General features: G+C 31.3%; 1 protein-coding gene and 1 non-coding gene across 2 annotated transcripts; both read right to left on the bottom strand.

The window, feature by feature from the left end:
• Positions 1-1,511: 1,511 nt before the first annotated feature.
• LOC133030702 (small nucleolar RNA R71) lies at positions 1,512-1,618 on the bottom strand. The gene has a single exon (XR_009684251.1). It is a non-coding gene; the product is annotated as a small nucleolar RNA R71 (small nucleolar RNA).
• Positions 1,619-13,741: 12,123 nt separating this feature from the next.
• Positions 13,742-17,289, bottom strand: LOC115699116 (probable mediator of RNA polymerase II transcription subunit 26b). The gene is made up of 9 exons (XM_030626358.2): positions 16,049-17,289; positions 15,676-15,744; positions 15,465-15,547; positions 15,230-15,291; positions 15,003-15,133; positions 14,869-14,896; positions 14,447-14,760; positions 14,289-14,370; positions 13,742-14,175 (listed from the first exon to the last, which is right to left on the bottom strand). Exons 1-9 carry the CDS (start codon positions 16,520-16,522, stop codon positions 14,051-14,053), a joined length of 1,368 nt encoding a protein of 455 aa, XP_030482218.1. The 5' UTR covers positions 16,523-17,289; the 3' UTR covers positions 13,742-14,050.
• Between the last annotated feature and the right edge of the window lie 9,517 nt (positions 17,290-26,806).

Raw genomic sequence — 26,806 nt, 5'->3', positions numbered from 1 at the left:
CCACTTTTATTTTTATGTTCTTCTTCCATCTATACTATCTATGCTATTATACCAAATATATATATAGACTTAGTCATGCTCTTTCTATATATTTTTATTTAGTGATTATAGTAATGGTAGTATTGCTCATTTCTATCTTTTATGTTCATTTTTATTTACTTTTTGTTAAATGATATATAGGTTTAGTCATGCTCTCCCTATGTGTCTAAAAATTAATAAAAGTAATATTAATGTTCATTTCCTTCACTATCACCTCCATCTCCATCTCTATCTCTTTGTCATTATTTTTACTAAAAATATATAGGATTAGTCATGCTCTTTCTATGTGTTACTATTTAGTAAAAATAATATTGATGTTTAGTTTTATATTTAATCTTTTATTGCATTATTACTTGATGTATAATGTCATTTCTAGGTTCTACATAAGATTAAATTATTTCTTTTATTTTTAAGAACTTGTATACTCAAAATATAATGAACTTTAATGTTACATCATTTGTGTCAACTTAGTGAATCAAAGGTACAAAATAGCTAAACAAGCATATGGATGATTCTTGAAGCCTTTCTCTCTTTTACTATTGATTACACATCTATTTGCTTTCTTTTAATATTTATTATCAAATTAAAAATCACAAAATCATTGGTTACTATTATCACTTATTATTAACCTTTTGTTTTTATTTTTCTACTAACGCTTTTGTCCATAATCACCTTCCTGTGGAATCGACCGCCCGATCTATACTACAACCACCGCTAGTGGAAGTCACATTTGGGCGTTAAACAAATTTTGGCGCCGTTGCCGGGGAGGTAATTTTTCGAAAGCTAGTGAAATCTACAATCAAGAGGTTAGTAATTTTTTTTTGTTACATTTTATTTTCTTGTGAATATTGTCTTATGTTGTGTAAATATTTGTAAAAAAAAAAATTACCAAGAATTCAAAGTATGCTCTAAGGTTGCGGTTTTATCCGATCTTCCTTATCAGAAATGATTTCTTGAAAAAAAAAAAAAAAAAAAGCAAACAAGAGTGGATGAGTAACTCTTCTTCTGACGAAACCACTTCTAGTGAAACTTCGTCCAATCCATCCACTACTCCTTCTCCCATTCACACGATAATCGGTAATCCTTTCGCAATGAATAATAATAATGAAATACAACAGAGAACACTTAATGATTACCTTCACCCCACCCAAACTTCCATACCATCATGCTTCATATTTCCTCCTAATATGCCAAGTCTTGGTGTCAAACCCGGCATTATTCAACTTTTGCCAACTTTTCATGGAATAGAAAATGAAAATCCATACGTGCATATTAGGGAGTTTGAGGAAGTTGTTGACACTTTTTATGACCGAGCAACCATCAATGATGCTGCACGCTTAAAGTTTTTCCCCTTCTCCTTGAAGGATAAAGCTAAAAGTTGGTTGTATTCTTTGAGATCTAGGTCTATTGGAACATGGGAAGAAATGACCAAAACATTTTTTGTTAAATATTTTCCTGTCCATAAGACCAACAGTTTGAAAAGACAAATCTCAACATTTTCCCAAAAAGACAATGAAACATTCTATCAAGTCTGGGAGAGATTTAAAGATCTCTTAAGTCAGTGTCCACACCACGGGTACGAGAGTTGGCGCATCGTCAGCTACTTCTATGAAGGCCTCACAAGTCGTGAGCGCCAACGTAGAAATGATGTGCAACGGTGAGTTCCTTCAAAAGGAACCCGAAGAAGCTCGAGTTTCTCATTGAGCTTGAAAAATCTCACACATGGATCGGTGCTCTTGAAAGCACCGTAAATCGACCGGTACGGGATTTACCAACTTCGGGAAGAGGATGGCTTAAAGGCCCAAGTCGAAGCTTTAAAAAGCAAATTGAAATCCTTACGACTAAAGATGGCCAAAAAGGGCGCATGGTTGCCCAAGCACCAGACCACTCGAACCTTGTTTCGTTTGTGGAGAAAATGACCATTTAGCTAAGGACTGCTTAGTTTACAAAGAAATGAAGGGGGTTCATGAGGAGCAATGCAATGCCTTAGGGCAATATAACAAGCCATTCTCCCATGCGTACAACCCTGGTTGGAGAAACCACCCGAATTTCAATTGGAGAGATAATTCCAACCAAGGTCAAACGTCTGGAGGACAATGGAGAAATGAGAATCAAGCTCAACCTCCAAAGGCATATCATGCACCTCAATACCATGCTCAACAACAAGGAAACTCCCTTGAAAATACCATTCATGCATTCATTGAGGAACAAACGAAAATCAATCGCCAATTAAAGGAAGATGTCCAAGAAATAAAAAGTCAATTTTCAAAATTGAACACATCCTTAGCTATTTCTGAGAAAGGCAGACTTCCTTCCCAACCTCAATTCAATGCACAAGGGCAACATATGGCTGAAACCTCCACCTCTAATGATCACATCGTTAAAGGGGTTAACGCCATCACAACAAGAAGTGGTAAAGCTTTGGAAGATCCATCCATCAAAACCACTACTTCAAATTCAAAAGTTGCCCCTGACAGTGCACCGATAAATGCTCAAGCAAAAGTACCATTTCCCCAGGCTCTTAAACACCCGTTGGGAAAATTCACAGCAGAAATTTGAACTCCTTGAGCACGACACAAGTGAAGATTAATCTTCCTTTGCTTCATATCATAAAACAAGTGCCGGCTTATGCCAAAATCATCAAGGACTTGTGCAATCGCTAAGAGAAAGCACCATGTCAAGAAGATCGCTTTCTGGTGAACAAGTGAGTGCGGTGATCGAACAAAAGACACCGCCAAAATATAAAGATCCTGGTTGTCCCACCATTTCATGCCAAATTGGGACTCATGAAGTCAGCCAAGCTTTGCTTGACCTTGGCGCGAGTGTGAATCTCATGCCTTACTCTGTGTACTCGCAACTTGGTCTTGGAGAAATGAAGCCAACATCTGTTGTCTTTGCCGGCTTCTTGACCGCTCTATCAAAAAGCCTCGGGGTATCGTTGAGGATGTTCTTGTTCAAATTGAGAAATTCTATTATCCCGTGGACTTCCTTGTTCGGGATACTCAACTGTGGTCAACATGGAATCCAAAATTCCCATCATCCTTGGAAGACCATTCCTTGCCACCGCAAATGCTTTGATCAATTGTCGTAATGGTCTAATGAAAATATCATTTGGAAATATGACACTTTGAGGTCAACATTTTTCACATTGGGAAACAACTTCAAGAGGATGAAGAATGTCATCAAACATTCATGATTGACAATCTTGTTTCTGAAGAGATTCAATTGCAAAGAAATTTCGTTAATCTTGATGAACTCCTCTCACGCCTTGAAAATGAAAATCCCGGTTTGTTGAATTCCGCTCTTTCGCTACCGTTGATCAATTGGACACACAAACAGTAGGAAGAAATTTTGGAAGCACACTTTGAAGCATTACCTCGTGAGAGGGAAACGCTAAAAGCTTCGCCGAAGAACCTCCCAATGTTCAATGAACCAACTTCCAAAGGGTTTGAAACATGTTTTTTTCGGGAGATGGCCAAACCTTTCCGGTTATCATCTCGTCCGACCTTCAACTTTCTCAAGAATTGCGGTTACTCGAGCTCTTGCGAAATACAAACTTGCGATAGGTTGGACGTTTGGCGATATCAAAGGTATTAGCCCTCGAATTTGCACCCACCGAATTAATCTAGAAGAAGAAGCTATCCCACGAAGGGACCCTCAAAGACTGAACCCACCAATGAAAGAAGTGGTGAAAAATGAAGTGTTAAAACTTCTTGATGCTTTGTATCATTTACCCGTGGGCCGATAGCAAATGGGTCGATCCGGTTCAGGTAGTACTTAAGAAATCGTGTGTTACTTGTTGTCCAAAATGAAAAAGGGGCCCTTGTTCCCACCAAAGCCGTGACGGGTTGGCGCATGTGCATTGATTATCGAAAATTGAATGCCGCCTCCCGTAAAGATCATTTCCTACTCCCATTCATTGATCAAATTCTTGAGCGCGTAGTCGGTCATCCTTTCTATCGCTTTCTCGATGGTTATTCGGGTTACTATCAAATTGAGATTGCATTAGAGGACCAAGAGAAGACCACTTTCACTTGTCCTTTTGGAACATATGCTTTCCGGCGTATGCCATTTGGGACCGTGTAATGCACTGGCTACTTTCCAAAGATGCATGATGAGTATTTTCGGTGACATGATTGAAAACACCATGGAAGTTTATATGGATGACTTAGCACCGTCTTTGGAAAATCTTTTGACGCATGCCTTCTCAATCTTGAAATTTGTTTTAAAACGTTGCATCGAGAAAGGTCTTCAGTGCTTAATTGGGAAAAGTGTCATTTTATGGTATCTTCGGAATTGTCTTAGGCCACATTGTTTCGAAAAAGGGATTGAGGTTGATCAATCTAAAATTGACCTCATCTCTAAACTTCCTACCCCTAAGATCAAAGACATTCGGTCATTTCTTGGCCATCTTGGTTTTATAGGAGGTTCATAAAGAATTTTTCAATGATTTCTCGTCCATTATGCAACCTCCTAGCCAAAGATGCTACTTTTGAGTGGACCCCAAAGTGTGAGGAGTCCTTCCAAACACTTGTGAATTCACTCACTTCTGCTCCCATTATTCAATCACCCGATTGAGTCTTCCTTTTGAAATCATGTGTGATGCCGGTAATTTCTTTGTTGAGGCTGTTCTTGGACAACGAAGGGAGGGAAACCTTTTGTTGTCTACTATGCAAGTAGAACTCTTAATAGTGCTCAAATGAACTATTCCACAACCTGAAAAAGAGTTGCTTGCGTTGTCTTTGCTCTTGACAAATTTCGAGCTTACCCGATTGGATCACCTATTACGATCTTCACCGATCACTCGCCTCTTAGTACCTCCTTTCCAAAAAGGATGCTAAGACACGCTTAATAAGGTGGATCCTTCTCTTGCAAGAATTTGACATAACAATCAAAGACAAGAAAGGTGTTGAAAATGTAGTCGCGGATCACTTGTCCCGACTTGAATTTAGTGATCCCGCTGATGGCCCACCTATTCATGATGATTTCCCCAGATGAACAATTATTCGTTGTTACTAAGTTACCGTGGTATGCGCACATTGTTAACTACTTAGTATTCGGTGAGCTCCCCTTCGAGTGGAGTTCACAAGACAAACGCAAATTCTTGGTCGAGGTGCGAAATTTCTTTTGGGATGATCCATACTTATTCAAGTATTGTCTGAGCCAGATTATGTGAAAATGCATTCCCGATGATGAGGTATCTAGTGTGCTAAATTTTTGCCACAATGATGCTTGTGGTGGTCACTTTTCTCGTGAAGAAAAGCTGCGTAAAAATCTTACAATGCGGTCTTTATCTTGGCCACTTTGTTCAAAGACACCAATGATTTTTGTCGCTCTTGTGTAAGGTGCCAAAAGTTAGGCTCCTTGTCCCGTCGGCACATGATGCCCTTGAACCCAATTCTTGTCATTGAAGTATTTGATTGTTGGGGGATAGACTTTATGGGACCATTTCCACCTTCTTTTGGTTACCTTTACATCCTTCTCACGTGGATTATGTTTCAAAATGGGTCGAGGCAGTACCTTGTCGAAATAATGATAACGCGACTGTTGTGAAATTCTTAAAAGAAAATGTGTTATCGAGGTTTGGTACCCCTCGCGCTATCATTAGTGATCAAGGCACTCATTTTTGCAACCGATCTTTTGAGGCTCTTATGCGAAAGTACGGTGTACTTCACAAAGTTGCAAATGCCTATCATCCACAAACCAATGGTCAAGCTGAGCTAGCTAATAGGGAGATCAAAAACATTCGAAAAGACGCGTAAATCCCAGGACCGCAAAGATTGGTCAACACGTCTTCAAGATGCACTTTGGGCATATCGCATCGCTACAAGTCCCCTCTTGGGATGTCTCCTTATCGCTTGTCTATGGGAAAGCATGTCATTTACTCCGTCGAACTTGAGCACAAAGCTTATTGGGCTATTAAGGCCCTGAACTTCGATCTAAGTGCGGCAGGTATGAACCGAAAACTTCAATTGTCTGAAATTGAGGAGTTGAGAAATGATGCTTACGATAATTCTAGGATCTACAAAGCAAAGCTGAAAGTTGCTCACGATAAATCGGATCCTAAGAAAACATTTTGGCCGAATCAAAAAGTACATTTGTACGATTCTCGTTTACATCTCCACCCCGTAAGTTGAGATCGAAGTGGACCGGTCCATATGTGGTGAAACAAGTATTCCCAACGGTTACATTGAAGTCAAGGATCCAACCGATGGGAGAATTTTTCGAGTCAATGGCCAGAGACTGAAACATTACATTGAGAGTGTGAGCCTTGTTGAAGAGGTCCTTCTTGAGGACCCAGATTATACACTCTGAAATGTTTATTTTCCCTCTCTTTATATTATAGTATTTTATTTTATTTTTATTTTTGTTTTGTGTTTTTGTATTTTTGTATTTTCTATGTTTGTTTTGGGTTACTGTTATCAGGTTATCTCCACTCTCACCCCGTGCATATTATCGTCGATCAGGTGTACTCTTTTCCCTATCTTTTCATTTCATATTTTTTGTGACATTGAGGACACTGTCTAATTTTGAGTTGGGGGTGGTGAGCTCTGGTGAGCGTTCATTTAGAGAATTATAATTGTCTTGTTGAATTTTTTTAAGTCAAATTTTTCAAAATTATCCAAGCATGATAGTAAAATTACGATTCGAGTCAATATTTGCTATATTTTGTTACCAAGTTGTGATTTTCAGAGTTCTTTTGTGCACTTTCCAAACATGTGGTAAAATGGTTGTAAACACATATAGTTAAGAAAAATTTTGAGTGTAAAGTTTTTCATTTTTTGTGAGTTGTGAGAGTTGAGAAAATAACTTTTTGAACTTTCATTGATCATTTGAGTTGGTAAAGTCAAACTTTTGGAATTTCAAACATGACATTTACTAGAGGGATTAATTTTATGTCAAAAGAGCCTTTGTGTTTATTTCTTTGTAACTTTATTGTATTTCTTTATATCTTTATTTTTATATGTTGTCTCTTGTCAAAAAAAAAAAAAAGAAGAAGAAAAAAAGTAAAAAAAAAAAAGATCATCAAATCAAAAAAAAAAAAGAGAAAAAAAATCATCAAAAAAATATATATAATGAAAAAAAAAAAAAAGAACAAGAGCAACATCATTTTATTTTGATTTTCAAGTAGTCTCCATCTTTTTTTTTTTTTTTTTTTTAAGTAATATCATTTTATTTCTATTGTCCTCCATTATTTCCATATCTAAAAAAAAGGGTTTCATGTTAGTTTATTTTAACTAAAAAAAAAAAAAGAAGCATCACATGTCTCTTTTAAAAAAAAAAATTGTTATTATATTTCTTTATTTATTAGTTAGTTAGTTGGCTCTTTATTTTGTGAGTTTTTCATGTAAATCCCAAAGGTTGTTTGTCATTTGAATTCTATTAGTTTGATATGTCTATCTTGTGATCAATATTTGTTCAAATTGCTTATCCTAAAAAGTTTATCCTCTCTCATTTGTGCGTTAATTGTTACATTTCCAACTCCAAAGAGTGTCACCCTTCCAATATAAATACTTTCAATACCCGTGAAAAAAATTGGAGTTGAGACCTTTACACTTTTGAGATTTTTCGATACTATTTGTGTTAAGACTTGAAATAAAATAAATACAGTTTAGTGCACACACACACAACTCTGTTGTTACAACTGAAATAACACTGATAGCAATCTTTAACTCTCTACTAATATTTTGAAAATGCTTGGATATTTTTGCGTGATTTGACTTGTTTATTCAATTCGATTATTCTTTTTCTCCGCTTGAATTGCTAGGGACTAGCAATAAGCTAGTTGGGGGTTGTGATTAGTGGTTAAAAATACACTTTTATTTATTTTAAATGATAAAATAAATTGAGTTTTAATTGATATTTTCATGAAATTATTGTAATATATTTTATAAATGAAAATATTTGATTTTGATTCAATTTATGTCTTTCTTGTAGGAATTAAAGTGTATTTTTGTTGAAAGAAAGAGGAAGGAGCAAAGTTGAAAAGAAATGAAGAAAAAAATGGCATTTTTGTTGAAGTCCAAAGCAACCCAACCCAAAAAGGTCAAGCCTAGCCCATGAAGCTCATAATCAATTTTGTCTCTTCCAAAGCATGTGATGCAATGATGATAAGCCTAGGTCATCATCAACCCTATTTTCCTCTTCCACACTCAACCTTCATCCAAAGAGTAGAAGACAAATCATAATGATAACAAAAATAATATTAATTTTATTTTTGATTTGAAATGTCAAATTTAATCTTAATATTTATTTTATAATCCCAAATTTTTATTTATTTATTTTTAGTCCTTTTATGGCTCTATAAATAGGAGCTCACTTAGTGTAATTTGGAGTGTAATTTTTAGTGTAGAAAAACTATAGCAAAATTCTCTCAACTTTTCTTCTCATCTTTTCTCTTTAGAAATTTTATGAGAATGATTAGCATAATGGCCTAATCTTCCTTGGAAGGTTAGGGATGATTCCATATGCAAAGTGAGGTTATTTTGTATCTTTGATTCACTTTTTGTTGTAATGTTTATTTGAGTAATGCAAGTTCATATTCCACTTTTATTTTTATGTTCTTCTTCCATCTATACTATCTATGCTATTATACCAAATATATATATAGACTTAGTCATGCTCTTTCTATATATTTTTATTTAGTGATTATAGTAATGGTAGTATTGCTCATTTCTATCTTTTATGTTCATTTTTATTTACTTTTTGTTAAATGATATATAGGTTTAGTCATGCTCTCCCTATGTGTCTAAAAATTAATAAAAGTAATATTAATGTTCATTTCCTTCACTATCACCTCCATCTCCATCTCTATCTCTTTGTCATTATTTTTACTAAAAATATATAGGATTAGTCATGCTCTTTCTATGTGTTACTATTTAGTAAAAATAATATTGATGTTTAGTTTTATATTTAATCTTTTATTGCATTATTACTTGATGTATAATGTCATTTCTAGGTTCTACATAAGATTAAATTATTTCTTTTATTTTTAAGAACTTGTATACTCAAAATATAATGAACTTTAATGTTACATCATTTGTGTCAACTTAGTGAATCAAAGGTACAAAATAGCTAAACAAGCATATGGATGATTCTTGAAGCCTTTCTCTCTTTTACTATTGATTACACATCTATTTGCTTTCTTTTAATATTTATTATCAAATTAAAAATCACAAAATCATTGGTTACTATTATCACTTATTATTAACCTTTTGTTTTTATTTTTCTACTAACGCTTTTGTCCATAATCACCTTCCTGTGGAATCGACCGCCCGATCTATACTACAACCACCGCTAGTGGAAGTCACATTTGGGCGTTAAACATCCATCTAACCCTAATAAAGTTTTTAGCTACACATGTTCATTGAAGCACAATTACACATATTAACTTAAAGAAAAGAGATGAAAATAGAGAATAGAAGAAAAGAAGAATGCTGAAAACCCTGAGCAGTATGTCTCCAGTATTGTAGTTGATCTCTCCACTCTTTATCTGAATTCTCTCTTTTTTTCTCTCTGAAAATTGCTTGCTGAAATCAACTCCCTTCTGCTCTTTATATAGGCATTCAGGTCCTAAAAAGATGGAATACTACACATGTTTAAATTCCATTCGGATTTAAATTTTTGGGAAACCTCACACCAGATATTTTTTTTTTCTGTTGACAAAGAGGTGGGCCGCGACATGTTAAACCCATGTCGCGGCCCGTGTGGCCAAGTGAGATCCTTCCTTCGATTTTCTTCATGTAGACGGGCCGTGGCATGCTAATACCATGCCGCGGCCCGTGTGGTCCTCTGCTCCAAATTCCACATGTTTTTATCCTTTTTCCGAATCTGATTCTGATATTTTCCACCGGGATATTTTTATGCGATATTTTATCCTTTTTCTATTGATATTTTCCAACTCTTCATCTATTTTAAATCTGCAAAATTAAAAGATAAAAGCGTAAAAATGCTCCAAAACTAAATAGAAAAATCTGCTAAAATTAACTTAAAATTAATACTAAAAATAACCTAATAATAAAATAAACACATAAAGTTATAGAAAACCTTACAAAAATGGCAGCGAAATATATTGTCTCCTTCTGTTCAGTTCTCTAACCCTTGATCATTTATGTTGCAGAGTATGATCAAGACTGAACTTGGATCTTCTTTTCCTTCAATTGTATTCATCACAATCTTCCACAAAAGCCTGAGTATAAACTAGAATAGTGTGGACTGATACTCAAAATACCTTTGAATAATTTAGAGATTGAGAAATACTTAGTGAATTTTGAATTTACAAAAAAAAAGAACAGAAGAGAGTTGTTGACATAGAATTAGGGTTAATTTCTTTTATCATTACTTTCTTTATAGAGACATTCACTTAGGCAAGGTTTAGATGATATGGTCTTAAATAAAGACTTGGGTTGATATCTAACTCTTAGGGTCAAATGCATTGTGGGCTTTAAAGTTAGATTTTTGCCACTTTATTTCAACTAATAAAACTAAAGTGTATTTTCTAATTTTAGCACTTATCTTATCTAATTATTTAAATACTAATTTTATTTTAATAATTATAAATAATTATTAAATAAAATACAATTTAAATATATTTATCAATTAGACCCACAAAGTACACTAATTAATAAATAAACCTCTATTTCTCTTTTTTTCTCAAAATTGGCCAAATTTGGTAAAAATTCTCATTAAGACATAGTTTATTTTCGAATTCTAATTGACTTAATAAGTGAATCAGTTGAGTGTACAAGATGATATTATCTCAGACAATATGGGGACCATGGACCTATGTAATCAAGTTCCTAATAAGAAGATCTTGAAATTTACCGAGTAAATTTTCTAACTTATTAATTACTTCTGACTTCACTATAGATTCGAAATTGCACTTCTGATTACATAGAATTCTATATACATCAAGTATATACGCTACGAATTATATATTGTTTCAATCACAACAATCATTGATCCCTTATATATGGTTTACGTCGAGTTAGGACAAAATTACTATTTTACCCTTCAATATATTTTATCCTTAAAACACTTAGCTATTTGTAAATGATATTAAAAAAATTAATATAATTACTAAAATGAGTGCTCTATCATTTATCGTGTTAAGCGAAGCTCTAAGGAACCATCGTTTCACTTCTAATAAACATAGAAATTATAGATGTCAATATACGATTAACACTCCCACTCAATTGCACTATCGAGTTCCCAAGATGCAAGTATTGAGTTGGTTCTACGGTAAGCTGGTAACGAACAAGTCAAAAAACTCATGCAATATATTTAAGCTAGAGCTTAACCATCTCAAGATTGAGATCAAATGATCTATGATCAACTACGTGATATTGACTTAGAAAAGATATAGCAGTAAGTTTATGATACCTTTTCCACTGTCAATATCGGTCCAGTATGATGTATAGCCAATACATCCAATCCTAGTTTACTTTACTAATACCTTGGAAAAGACATTCCACTCATCTAAGTGTAATTAAACCTTATCGTTGATTATCACGTCAGTGTAAATTCAATACACTGATAAATTGTGGGACTAAATTATTTGAAGCATATAATCACAATTACTTTCTATTGTGATGACATCACAGTAATTGTGAACAAAGCATATGACAAGGTCAAGATATGATTTCTAATCTTTATTGAAAGCAAATAAGATTACAATAAAATTAAGTTTTATTTAGGGCATAAAATCCCAACACCTTGAGCTAGCCCAAACTCAGACCCCAATCCCGGCCTCAAACCTCAGGCCCCGACCTTGGAACCCAACTCTGACCATGATCCCAACCCTTGGCCTTGACTTAGACCTGGCCCAGACCCTAGATCCTGACCTCGAACCTGACCTTGACGTGACCCTAGACTTTAGACCCCAAACTCATAACTATACTCACACCCTGACTCTGCCCAAATTTAGACCCTGTACCTTAACCAGGAGTTGGGACCCGAACCCTGAACCCTGCCCCGCCCCTGTCCCGACCTGAATCTACACTGTAGACCCTGGACCTTAGAGTAATGACCTAAACTTGGTTGGACTTAGGCCTTAGCCTCAAACCTTAACCCCAACCCAGACTCAAACCAGGAACCTGGCCCGATCCGACGCCAAGACTTGCCACAACTTGGACCCTGACCCTCCCTGAACACCTGCCTAGACCTCGAACCCGCCTCCAACCTTACCACAATACAACCTAAGTTCATAAATATTACATTACAAGTTAATACAAACTATTTTTCATTTGTTGAATGATATTGTATTCATATTGTATTAAAAATTATGATCGTAATAATTAATATAATATAAAATTTTATTCAAACACAATATTTTTTCGTATTTAATACAATACAACCCCTTATGTAATTTTTCAAAAAACCCTAAAATCTATAATTTACAAAACTCTCTATCTAGCTAGTCACAGTAACAAAACTACACCAAAACTACCATATCAATGTTTTCCTGTTTCCAAAACTAAACACTTTCGGAAAAGGCAATTGTTCGCGCCCCATTTCAATATCACTAGCACTATCGTTATGTTTGGCTTAACTTCTATAAGTTTTTTTTAGTCTTTAGATTTAAAAAAATTCTTCTAAAAGTACTTAGATAAAAAATGAAAAGTTATTTTTAATTTAAAAATCTTTTTAGAAAAATCTAAGATTTGTAGCTTCTCCCAAAAGTATTGTTGAGAATTTTGAAAAGCTATTTTTAAAATTAAAATAATTTACATAATTTTTAATTTACTCAAAAACAAAAAATCTTTTTTCAATGATAAATACTTTAAAAAGTACTTTTTATTAAAAAAATAATCATATAATAATTATCCAAACAAGTAACTTATAGTTATCTTATACTTATAACTAAAAGTAAAACCTTAGTCAAACAAACCTTATCTACACAATCTTTGCTTCAACAACGATAATGAAAGAAAACTTAGGAGGCGTTTGGTTGGGAGGAATGAAAATATAGGTATAGGAATGGGAATAGGAATGGAATAAAATTTAAAATGCATAAAAAAAATTGATAAAAAAATAATTAATTTTTTTTTCTTGTTACATTGGAATGGTCATTCCTTTCTTTTTAAAATGGAATAGACATTCCACCAAAATAGTAGAAAGAGCATTCCATTGAAATGCCATTCCAATACTTTAAAATGCAACCAAACAAAAGAATGGAATGAAAATTGTTTCCTTTCCATTTCATTACCTCCAACCAAACGCCACCATAAATACATCAAAACCTCCAAGCCTCCTAACCCTTAATTTTATTGAATCAATCACAACATTACGAGCAAAAAAATGTCACAAAACTAAACTCATGAATCCTTCATACTAACTAATGTCTACACACTACACTAATTATTCTTCATTCATCAACCAAAAATTAAAGGGCGAAGCTTTTTAGCGGGTAGAACTTAACCCCTATTCCTCTCTCTCTGGTATAAAAGACTAGAAATGACTCTCTAGCTGGCACACTATCTTCAAAAGGAAACGTGAATATTTAAGCTTAATACATACATGTGAAGGTTCTTACAGATTGGTTTTATTAGAGAATGCACTTGTGCACTTATTCATTATGTGCACATTAACTTATATAACAATGGGTTAGAAGTTTTGGTTAGTTAGCAAGGACCAACAATATAGTAGCCAATGAAATGGGTAAGAGCGAATCCGTGTAGTTTTTGTACAGAATGCTACTATCTGAGAACAACAACCGTGATTAGTCCAGTCTGCATAAATCTATAATCTGTCTCTCAATGTTTTCATCAATTAAAATTTTATCTAAATGTCTAATGGAAAAGTTTCCATAAATTCTATTTTTTTTCACTCTACAACAGAGACAGAACCTCAGCCAGTAAGAATGGTGAATGAATCTCTTATTTCTGATTCACAACTCGCAAGTGTCAAGCAAGCCTCCAAAAGCTGGGTTATTAGAGTCTTCCACCATATTAAAAATGGAAGAAACTTAAGGAAGTCTAGTGAAACCAGTATTATTGAGAAAACCGACGACCTATCGACGTCCATGTCCCCAATGTCGATTATGGTTACCAGGTTTAACGAGTGGATTTCTGTGCACAATTCCCTGCTTAGGGAGATCATGCAATTCCATAACCTGTATCGTCCGTTGCCTCTTGGCTGTCAAACAGGGAGAATTATGATCCATGAGATGAATTCATTTGTACTGGAAGAAGTTTCTATTCAAAACATATGTTACTTATTTTGAGAATTAGTACATAAAAGAGACGTACCATTCTCAGCTTGTTGATACCGCTCCTGGAGTTTCCTTTTAGTGGCTTCAAGTTTCACATCTTCATCAGAAGACTTGAATTTCTAGTAGATAAAGAAAAAAAATCAAAAGAAAGTTGAAATGTATACTTTAATGCATGCTCCTCTTAATTGAACTTACATCTTGTGGAGCAATAACCGGTGGCCTCTTCTGAAGAGTAGGCTTATCAGTTCTTTTCTGGAACTTCAAGTCGTTGCTGTCCTTGTGCTCATTACAAATGTTTGGAGGTCTCCCAGGTCCAGATTCAGTGTTTAAAGGTCTAGTTGGTTTGGTGACCATTTCTTGTTTCTTCATTTGTTGGTTTTTATTTTCCACACGAAGCACATTTAGCTCTGAAGGAAATTTCTGCTTTCGCTTTGGAACATTTTTATTCTCCATGGATGACTTTCTTCCGTTCTCACGGTCCTTGTTGAATTCCCCACTGGTCCTAGGATCTGAAACAACATTCCCCAAATTTAGTTATAAATCTAGGTAGTGGGGAATTCAAATACCGAACAACAAAATCTATCAAATACAGGCAGAAAATTGCAACGTTAACTCACTTCCATCATCATCCATGCCGTCGAAGAACTTCATTTGTTGCAATAAGTAGACCCAAGAATTAAAGTTAGTTTACAATATAAACAGAAAGAAAACATGTTGTCAATTGAAAAGGCAAATTAAAGAGCACCATTACCCCTGATAGTTCCATTGCAGATGGTTGAGCAGCAAAGAAAAATCCTACATCCAAAGGAGGAGATGGGAGCCCTTCTTCTTCTTCATCATCAACAACGGATGGATTTACAGAATCTGGGGTACCTTCTGTGCCTGAAAACGCATTAATAAAATCATGATGATTAACTAGACTCAATTGAGATTAAATCAGAATTGGATGCATTGTTGATAGACAAAAAGAATACATACAGTTCTGGTTTGTAATAGCTGCAGCAGCACTAACCCATTCATCAACCATGCCTTTCCATACACTGCAATCATTAAAGTTGGGCTAAGCTAATCTTCATTGCAATCTTACAAGCATGTTAACATAGTAGAAGCAAGCAAAAACATAGACAATGAAAATTAAAACTTAATCTCCAGCTGTAGACAATGAAAATAACACTGAAAGCAGTTCAGGAAGCCAAAGGTTATTGATGCATACTCAATAAGAGTTCGTGCAAGAAGGCAAATATCCTTTGATGTGTGCTTTCGAAGACCATTAACCGCCTTTCCAATCTCAGTTGCCTGGCAAACAAGAACTCTATCAAGCCAAAAAAACTTTAGAGAGCAAACCAGCTAAAAAGCCACTCAGTAACCATCCCAGATTTAGATATTAAGTATCTAAGACAAACTGTAAGAAGATTGAGTCAGACCTTCAAAGTATCCACAGTTAGACACATTAATTGAAGCTTCCTCAAAGAATCGTACAGCACTGATTCAGACTGCACAACAAGAATCAGATCATCAAAAGTGATGAATCAGATTACAAATAATCAGCAACATTCTCTTAGGACCTAATTAAACCAATATAATCTCCCAACACAGCAGAAGAATCCTTAAAATTAGACTAAACAAATGAAGCCCCATTTTAGGAACACTACAAAATTCAGTAATGGAAAGATCAATGGACAAAACCCTTTTAAGATATCACATCACACAAACAACAGGACAAGAATAGATAGATGTGAAACTTTGATAAACATAAAACTTGGGCAATTTATAGAGGATGTGTAAGCAAATATATACCTCTTCTTTACAATTCTGAAGAATCTCTTTGATCCTAAATACTTCCTCAACAATTTGGGACTCTTCTTCAATCTCATCAGTCAATGCCTCAGCATCTCCATAGCTGAAATTGCTAACTTGGTTCCTATTCATCTCAGCTTGATCATCTCTAGTGCTATTCACCTTGCTCTCTTTACTAGCTCCAGCCTCAAATTCACCTCCATTTCTATCAAAATCACTCTTAAAACCTCCATCATCGGAGTCATCACCTTCATCACCACCAGGCACAGCTAACTCTACGTGGTCACAGCCAGAACACCTTGTTAATCTACAACTGAACAACCTCTCAGCAATTCGATCTCTCCTCAATCTAAACTCTTTCGGGCAATCCGAAGCGGCCACCATGATCGCATGGTCAATTATATCAAAAATATCAGAATTCGCAGTCCTGAAGTAATTCCTCCAATATTCTAGAGACCCTGACTTTCTGGCCATGGTTGGCCGCTCCACAAATGAAATCCGGGAACCAGAATCGACAAAATCTGCTTCTAATCAACACCCAGACATCAAAAATTGGTTTCCATCGGATTTTAATGAAACACAGATGAGAAAGAGATTTCTCATATAATTTTGATCAATACCCAGAATTCAAAGACCGGACTTTGTAAGTTTTGAAGCCAAAAATATAGGACCAAGAATCGATTCCCACGTAACTTTGATAAAGACACAGAATAGGAAAAAAAAAAATTAGATTTTGGTACAAACTTGAAATTCGGCACAGAATATCAATAATCAAAACCTGATATGGTTGATTTCTTTTTCTTTACTTTTTTTTAAAAAAAAAATTATATTGGAAGAAGAACACGCCTGTGATGGTAACGAAATGGAATACACGTAACAGGATTTAGGATAAGTAGAAAAGCACAAAAACGTTGAAACCAATAATGGATTTTGAAGATGATGATCGGTTCAGCCCAAAATTTCCTGAGAAAGGAAAAGAAAAAACTGGAAAACCAAAACCAAAAAAAATTGTGGGGATTTCTTACTTCCTTTGTTTCTCTTTCTCTCTCCTCTGCCCGGGTCTCTACAAATACCAGGTGCTACGAAAAGCCACAAAGAATTTAGTTTCACAAAACAAAAACCAGTGCTTAGAATAAAGAGTAAGTTTTAAAATAAATAAAATATTATTTTAAAAAAAATGTACATTTTACGAAAATGAAAATAAAATTATTGGATTTTTTTTTTAATTATTAATAAAAATAATAATAACTATTGTTTTCTTTCCTTCCTTTTATCTACTTTTTTTGTAGCTGTATTTGACTTTGATTTGGAAACATTGGCTAGAGAGATAGAGATGTGGAAAGTGCCTTTTCTGGTATTTTCATTTAATTATTAAATATATTTTTTTATAATGATGAAGATAATTACCTTATTGCCACGCTAGAGTTTCGGACCAAGTCAGTTCATTTTCTCTCATAGTCGAGTTGTAAAAACTCGGATGTTTTTTCAATTTCTCGTCAGAAGAAGTCCAAATTATCTCATTTGATTTTATAAACTTGTCTCGTGCGACCCTAATGGATCATGTTTGTGATTGTTGATACGTAAGGCTAAGGCCACATAAGTAATTGTGTATTTGTTTATGCAATATAAATAATACTCCAATTTATGTTAAGCATTTTTTGTAGATTAAAAACAGAATCTCTATTCATATTTCATTTCAATAATTTGATTCACCCTATACCTTATAAATTTATAATTATTTTATAAATCATTGGTCAGATTGGAATTGTGTTTTTGTAAAAGAGAATGGAAATTTGTTTCCCTAAAAAAAACATTATTATGGAATTATGATTTTTTTTTTTGGGCAATGAACATTATGGAAGTATTATGTTTTTATTTTCAAATACTTTTTTTTTTTTTTTAATTTTGTGTAGAATGGAGATAATATTACATTGGTGGTAATTTATATTGCTCCAACATGCTTAATTGAGACTCTATATTTTGATCAATTATGGTTTTAAAACAAAAGGTTAAAATTAAGGCTCAAAAACCAGATTTAGTAGAAATATTTTTATATATGATTTAAATATTTGTATTTCTTATAAAACAAAAATAACATTTGCAGATTATAAAATTAAAAAATATATATATCTTTTCAATTATTAGAAATATATATAAGTTATGAAAATGTGAGTTCTAAATATGTAACAGACAAATATAGAGGGTTTACAACAAAAGATAAATAAAAAGAAGACAAATATAGGGCTAAAATAATATCACTCGTATTACAATTAAGGGTATTGTAGTCATTTTAAATATATTTTGAATTTAGAGTCCTAATTTTAGTAGCTTAGAAAATACCGGATCCAACTTTTCAAAATATACGACCCAAATCAATAATTGGTTAAAACATGGAATAAAAAAAAGTGTAAAACCCTTTGATAAAAAATATAAGATAAGATGCATAATGATAATCAAGTAACAAAATGTATGTGATAAATGCTAAGATTTTGTTTCTTTATTCAAATTATTTTTAATTGAACTTCAATCTCAATTTCGACTTTTAATTTTATATTTGTTAAAACTCTATACGTATAGTGTCTTTATATAGGAATAATATAAATAACTGTAAATTGTTATTTTTTGAGATGAAGAATAATTCTTCAAATTCTGTAAAACGTTCTACAAACAAAATAATTTATGTATTAGTAATAACTGTTTATTTTAAAGTTGATTGTGCTTATAATTATAATAAAGGGAACGTTCCGTTAGTTTATTTTTGTTATTGGATGATATTTTGGTTTAATGAAGTTGCTACTTTATTTTTTAAATAATAATAATGTATGTGATTAATGCTAAGATTTTGTTTCTTTATTCAAACTATTTTTAATTGAATTTCAACTTCAATTTCGACTTTTAATTTTATATTTGTTGAAGCTCTACACGTATAATGTCTTTATATAAGAATAATATTAATAACTTTAAATTGACATTTTGGGATGAAGAATAATTCTTTAAATTCTATAAAACGTTCTACAAACAAAATAATTTATGTATTAGTAATAACTACTTATTTTAAAGTTGATTGTTCTTATAATAGAATGAATGTTTCCGTTAGTTTATATGATATTTTGTTTTAATGAAGTTACTACTTTATTTTTGAAATAATAATAATGTATGTGATTAATGTTAAGATTTTGTTTCTTTATTCAAACTATTTTTAATTGAATTTCGACTTTTAATTTTATATTTGTTGAAGTTCTATACGTATAGTGTCTTTATATAGGAATAATATAAATAACTGTAAATTGTTATTTTTTGAGATGAAAAATAATTTTTTAAAACGTTCTACAAACAAAATAATTTATGTATTAGTATTAACTGCTTATTTTAAAGTTGATTGTTCTTATAATGAAAGGAATGTTTTCGCTAATTTATCTTTATTATTGGATGACATTTTATTTTAATAAAATTGCTAATTTATTTTTGAAATAATAATACGAGTTATTTAATAAATTTTTGTAAAATTACCTTGTTTAATATGTATAAAATATGTCTAATTAATCGATAGAGATTAATGTATGTATAAAATGATACTAACTTTTTAATATTAGAAATTTCAAATTTAAAATGTAATATATGTCCAATTAAAATGGATTGAATTCTAAAATAAAATAAAATCAATATATAATACTATATGTTCAATCTCTCTCTATATTACTCTGTGAAAATAAAAGATCAGATCTGAATGATATCTCAGATCCTCTTTTGGATTGAACTGAAAACTCGATTATGAGGTGAGTTTCTTTCTTGTTTTTGAATTAAATCTTTCATTCTTTTTAGATATTCATATGAGTTATGAATTTTAGAAATATCTTTTTGAACCCAAAATCTTTAATCCCCTAAATTTTCTTGGCCCGTGAGACCCCAATTTCTCCATAGGAGACGGATTTCTAAAACATAGTAACACTATTCCTCTAGTTTATATTATTTTATTTTTCATTTTTGTGTCATAGATTGTATATACATACAGTATGTGAATCTAGATAACACTAGTCCTTTAGTTTTAGATTCATTAAGATTGTTTGTAGTTGGTTTGTTTGGGAATTTATGCTGGTTTCTTTTTGAGTTAGTGAAAGGCCTATAGATTTTAGAATTTTTGCTTTAATGTTTGCACAGTGTGATGAAGATTTTGAGTTAAATTTTTTAAATTTAGTTTTGAGCCTGGGAGATCTCGGTCAGTGTCGTGCTGGGTTGAAGGCTGAAATAGTGGATAGTTGATTTTATCTTGTTGTTTGTTATTGATTTTGTTCTTTTTTGGGTGAGCTGATATAATGGGATATACGGTTAATTTTGTTATGGTTTTGTTTTATATTGATTTTGTTCTATTTTGTGCCATTATTTATGGCTTTGGCGCCTTACAAGGCTTTAGCACCTATTATATGGTTGGGCCCCTAATTATTTAGGGTAGTTTGTTTAAATTTTTACATTTTCCGGTATTGAATGTATAAGAAAATTTTGACAGAATAATATTTTAAAGTTAAAGTTATGCACTATACAGATTTATTAGTCAGAATAAAAGGATTATTTTGGTTAAAGTATAATTTAAAGAATATTTTAAACTGAAATAAGGTTTAAGAGGATTTACTTTAAACGCTAATTCCTATTAGCTATATTTTAGTTTATATTTTTTTAAGACTTTTCGTGTTTGAAATTTTAGTATTTAGATTCTAATATTATAATTAATTAAATAAATTGAAGAATAAGAATCTTGAGGATCTTGTAATAAAGGGAGGTGGTAATACCAATGGTCTAATGAGAATATATTGCTTCAGATATATTTGGGAAGTCAAATTATTATGGAATTTTGGTTTGTTATCAATATTATGGGAATGTACAAAAATTATTACATTATTAGTATTTTTAAATAATTTCTGGATGAGTGGTATTAGCTTTTTTGATGGAAGAAATGGAAGTACAAATTTGATGGATGAGCTGCGCCATTATTATGGCTTTGGTGCCTTTTAAGGTTTTCGCGTCTGATTTATGGCTGGCCCCTAATTATTTAGGGTAATTTGGTTAAAATTACAAGATATCATTAATTATTAAAATATTATAAAATTTAATAGCTAACAATTATGGTATGTAATTATGAGATTATTGCCTTATTAGTTTATTATGGATAAAATAATATTAATTTTGGCTATATAATTTATAAATATGAGTTTATTATAGATAACATAATATTATAAATAACATAATATTAATTTTGGTATATAAATTATAAATGTGAGATTTTGTAATTAATTGGAGGTAGGAACATTTATTGTGAATTGAGAATATTTTATTTTATTTTATTTTTATTTTTGGAAAGATATTTGAAATTAATGGGAAGTAAATGCTAATGAAGTATTGAGATTATTGCCTTATTAGTAGTATAGGAAGATACTAATATTAATGGTTTTTATAATAATTTGAATGGTATAATAATTAGGAGGTCATCTTTTTAAATAATAAATAAGGAAGCATTATGTCATAATACCGAATTGGATTAATTAATATTAATTTAATATTAATAATTAAATGTATGATTAAGAGGTATTAGGAAAAAGGTATTTTTGAATTTGAAGAGTACAATCTTAAGTTTTAAGGAGATTAATACAATTTTGGTTTAATTTAGGCTGAATAAAGATTATAGATACCATGTTTTACGCTATAAATAAAATAATATACAATTTGACTTATTAAGAATTTTGACATGTTTTAGTCTAAAAATAAGTAATACTTTTAAGAAATAAATGAAAGAATTAGTATATAATATTTTGAATATTTAAGGAATAATGGATATTAAAAGGAAAACTTTATTTATGTTTGTTTTTAAAAGGGTAAAAGTAAGGAATAGGGATCCTATGAAGGTTATGAAGTTAGAATGCTATAATTTAGTTGTTACTAGCCAAAGGGTACTCCCTTTGGCTAGTTCTAGTATTTTATAGGGAGATCTAGTTGCTTAGTCTTGGTGGTTAGTTGATTCTATTCAGTTTGAATAGTTTTCTAATTAAAGTTTTATTCTGTTTTTTGATATTTTTTCAGGTGGAATTTCAGTATTTTATTGAGTTGGGAGCGTTGTTGGAAGATGTTATAACTTTATTGTCTAAATTTCCGGGGGCAGTTTTGTCCCATGGGGCTCGCTCTAAGATTTTAGCGGCCAATAGTTGGCAAAGCATGCTCTGCGGTTAGACGATGAGCTATCCTGGTTCGAGGAGGTTCCAGCGCCGGTGGCGGACGTGGACGTTGTAAATTCATGAGTGATTTTAATCACTTTGTCAAAAAAAAAAAAAAAATGGATTGAATTCTTTCTTTTTAGGAAATTTAATAAATTTTTTGTAAAATTACCTTGTTTAATATGTATAAAATATGTCTAATTAATCGATAGAGATTAATGCATGTATAAAATGATACTAACTTTTTAAATATTAGAAATTACAAATTTAAAATGTAATATATGTCCAATTAAAGTGGATTGAATTCTTTCTTTTTAGGAAATTTTTTGTACATATTATTGAAAGAGATTAACAACATATTTAGGTAAAGCATTTTTGAAGATGAATTAGGGAAACTCTTGAAATTTAGACAATAAACTTGCTAAAATATATCACTTATCAAAAGGTGACATGTGTGTTTCTTTTGAATGGATCAAAAGGAGACATGTGTATTAATTCAATGTCTACGGACTAGCTGCCTATTCTTTTAAGATAAATGAACAACATATTTAGGTAAAGTATTTTTGAAGAATAATTTGTATGATGTTTAGATAATTAGTTTGACATTATTTATTTTTTTCTATAATTTATTTAGGAATAATTATACAAGATACTATTCTTTATAAAAAAAAAATTATATTTTTACATTTATTTTTTTTTTATATATTTTTACGATTTTCTATAAAAACAATACAAAAATAATAAAAAAATTACATAAAAATAAAATGAATATAACATCTAAATAACATCAAAACAACAACAAAAAAATAATATACAAATAACAAAAAATCAACAATAAATTAACAAGAGTAACATAAAAACACCATATTCTCTGTAAATAAAATCGTAAAAATGTTTAAAATTCCGTAAAAACCGTATTTTTGTAATTTTTTTTTTATTATTTTGTGTATTTGTGAAATAATTCTAATTATTTATTGCTTTATTTAAAAAAAAATCTAGCATATAGTTCTCAATATATTGTTATAAATTATAACTATTTGTTTGCTATTTTATTTTTGATAAAATCCACCAAGTATAATATTAATTTAATCATTAAAACTCTATAATTAGGTTAATACTTAGTAGCTATTAAATGTAATATAAACACTGAAAAAATGATTGACTTCATTTTATGCGACATGACTTGCAAATTTAAGTTTCAAAGATGGGAAATGGAAAGAGAATAAGAAATGGCAGTGTTTTTTTTGTTTTGATAAGTTAGGAGCACATGCTTGTTTTAGAATGTGACAAAACAATAGTTAGTAGGTACGCGTAACAGTTCTGCTTTTGCCAAACAGTAACGCGTACCATTATTCCATTGTATTTTTATTTTATATATACAACAAGAATTGACTATTTTCTTTTCTTTTCTTTTTTTTTTTCTTTCGAAATTTTAGGATTTCTTTTGTTTGTTATGTCAAAGTGAGGTCGGTAAGGTGGTGGGCCTACAGATGGTGACTCATTCATTCATTCAGAGAGTAAAAGCCCTCATAGTCATCTATGACTATGGCTGTGATCATAATTAAATATTAAAAATATATATTTTCTTTTATTAGAGTAAGGTCTTGATTTTTGAACAGTCGCTAGTCATCCTATTCATTTTTTTTTTCTGAAACTAAGTTTAGGACTAGTTTCACCTACATCCTATTCAAATTTAGTTAGGCTAACCTTTATTTAAAAATAAATAAATAAAATAGAAATTATATGTTAGGGCGTCTCTCCTAAATTCTTCATGAAATTGTTTTTTTCTCTAATCAGGCTCATCGGCTTTTTTTGGACTTAAGTGTGGCTTAGTCAGAATTTTGCTATTACGATTAATATATCTCTATGATTTAATTTTTAGTGTTTTTATTTAGGTTACTGCAAAGTCTGGTCTTTGTGATATATTTTTGAGTGTCTTTTGTTTAGGTTACTACGATTAGTCTTATTCCTGTGACGTGGTTTTATTTTGTTTTATCTTTGTAACTAGTTCTCTACGGTTGAAGAGGTTGTTAGTAGTACAATTACGTACCTTGCACAATAGTTGAATGCTCAAGTATAAACTAGGGGTGTTCATAAAATAATCAATCCAATCCAATCCGCACGATCCAATCTAATCTAATCCGCAAAGTGCGGATATCCGCACTTGTGCAGATTGGATTGGATTAGAAAATTCAAAATTCGTACTTGTGCGGATTGAATGTTGATTGACATGTAAAAGTAACTGATCCAATCAAATCTACACATGTTTATAAAAAAATTAAAAAAATTATATATACAAATAATATTTTGATGTAAAGAAAATAGTAATTTAAAAGTTTAATATATATAATACAATTATATTTCAAAACTTAATAGATAAAATGTATATTTTATTACTATATGTAATTTTTTTTTCTACCTACAATTCAAAATAAAAGTAAACGTTTCTTTATACATATAATTTTTTTCTTCGTTTGAGTTTATTATTTGTTATTTATTTTAATGTGTTGTTGGAGACATAAAATAATTATAATTTGTTTTATTTTGTTACCAGTTATGTGAAAAAAATATTTATTTTCATAAATATTAAATAATTTAATATTAAAAAGTAACAAATTCAATCCGCAATTGGATTGGATTTGAGCCATTGTGCGGATTGGATTGGATCTAAAAAAAGAAATCTGCACTTAGTGCGAATCGGATGCACTATAAACAAAATAGTGCGGATTGAATTGGATGAACAACCCTGGTATAAACTTGCTGCAATTGATTTATTGTGTTGTGTCCTTTGAGTGGTGGAGTAAACTGAATATATGTATTTTTAAGATTAATTGTGATGCTATAATATTTTTCATTTGTCTTTATTTTAGTTTCTTTTGTAAAATGATTTGGGAATCAGACGACCAATTAGTTGGCCCGTTCTTTTGATTCTAATCTAGTTGTGTTTATAACGGGAGAGATGTCCCGATTGAATTCACGACTACAAAAACTATTATTCTCATCGGTCCTCAAACTCAATCATTAGAATTTCAACTGAAGATAATTACTTTTTAAACTCAATTTTTTATGTGTGTGTGTGTGTTCAATCAACTCATCATATTACTAACATTCAAATTAATTCATGCATGCCAACAATCAATGTTCATTGCAAAAGAAATGTGTATTTCAACAAAAATCCACTCTATAAGCTTAATTATCAAACCATTCTCCACTAATGTAATTACACACAATCTAAAGATCAATAGGACTTTATAGGCTTATAATGTAAGTCTAGGATGAAAGGTAAATAAATAAAGTTAATTTAGGTTCAAATCACACCATAACATATATAATATTCTCTCAAATAATTCTCATTTGTATTCCCCAATTACTCTCCTCAACAATTCAATGTTGCATCTTTTTTTTTTCATAAAACTTACTATTCTCCCACACTTAAATTGTTGCAAGTATTCATTTATATATATATGGGTAAATACCATTTTGGACCCTCTGTTTTACAAAAGTTACCAATTAGACCCTGTGTTTTGTTAAATGACAAAATAGACCCTGTATTTTCTAAAATAGTACAAATAGGACCCTGAATTGATTTTTTGTCAAAATAAAGTTTAATTATAATCCGATCTAAAAGTGCTATGACAAAACTGTTTACATTTTTTGTATCTGTTCGTATTAAGCATTGTCTTCAAGTTGTTGTATTAAAAAAAAAAAGTTGTCAAAAATTAAGCTCAGGGTCCTATTTTTACTATTTTAGAAAATACAGGGTTCATTTTGTCATTTAACAAAACACAGGGTCCAATCTGTAATTTTTGCAAAACACAGGGTCCAAAATGGTATTTACCCTATATATATTTTTATTCTCGATTTTTTCATTATTTTTCTTTGGAAATAGTTACAACTTACAAACATTTATTCTAAGGGAATAATAATATTTTTTCTTCATCATCACTTATACATAACCATTAATATTTTTCCCTCAACAAAACTCTCACACCTTTACAAATACATAAAACATCAATATACTATGGTGTGAAAAAAGATTATTATATACTATATAGGGTCAAAAGAAATACATAACACATGATTTTTTTTAAGCTCAAAAGGTTATTATATAGGGTCACAAGAAAAATAAGATGTCAATATTTAGGCTCAAATTTGGTAAAACTAGGGAATTAACAAATAGGATAGGTTTGAAAAGCTCAATCGATAATTTTTTTTGCCTATATCATATCTCAAAATCATGTGTAATTTGTCGATTTCGCCTCAAATGATTATCAAATAAGTTCTAGAGTGATTGAGACTTTAAATTAAAAGTCAAGCATGCACTTATCTTTCCAAACATTAGCAAATATGATATTTCAACTGATGTGCAATTTTTTTTAAAAAATCAAGCTTGAGCAGTAATTAATCATGGATTAAACACACAAATTATGAGAATCTATCATTTTCTTAGAATTATAACTATCACGCAATCAAGAACTTCATCATCAACAAAATTATTTTTTCCAAGACTATGCATAAGACATCAAAGTATAAATACATATCAAACACAAGCAATCAT

The sequence above is a fragment of the Cannabis sativa genome, chromosome 8, assembly GCF_029168945.1.
Source record: "Cannabis sativa cultivar Pink pepper isolate KNU-18-1 chromosome 8, ASM2916894v1, whole genome shotgun sequence".
Taxonomy (NCBI): Eukaryota; Viridiplantae; Streptophyta; class Magnoliopsida; order Rosales; family Cannabaceae; genus Cannabis; species Cannabis sativa.
The sequence above is the reverse complement of the archived record's forward strand: the minus strand, read 5'-3'. Positions and strand labels throughout refer to the sequence as shown.

Excerpts from the sequence above, each read along its gene's own strand:
- LOC115699116 (XM_030626358.2), bottom strand. The coding sequence starts at position 16,522 with ATGGCCAGAAAGTCAGGGTCTCTAGAATATTGGAGGAATTACTTCAGG. Across the intron at positions 15,745-16,048 it reads TTCAGAATTGTAAAGAAGAG|TCTGAATCAGTGCTGTACGA; the intron begins GTATATATTTGC and ends CTTGTTGTGCAG. Across the intron at positions 15,292-15,464 it reads CTTGCACGAACTCTTATTGA|TGTATGGAAAGGCATGGTTG; the intron begins GTATGCATCAAT and ends TAATGATTGCAG.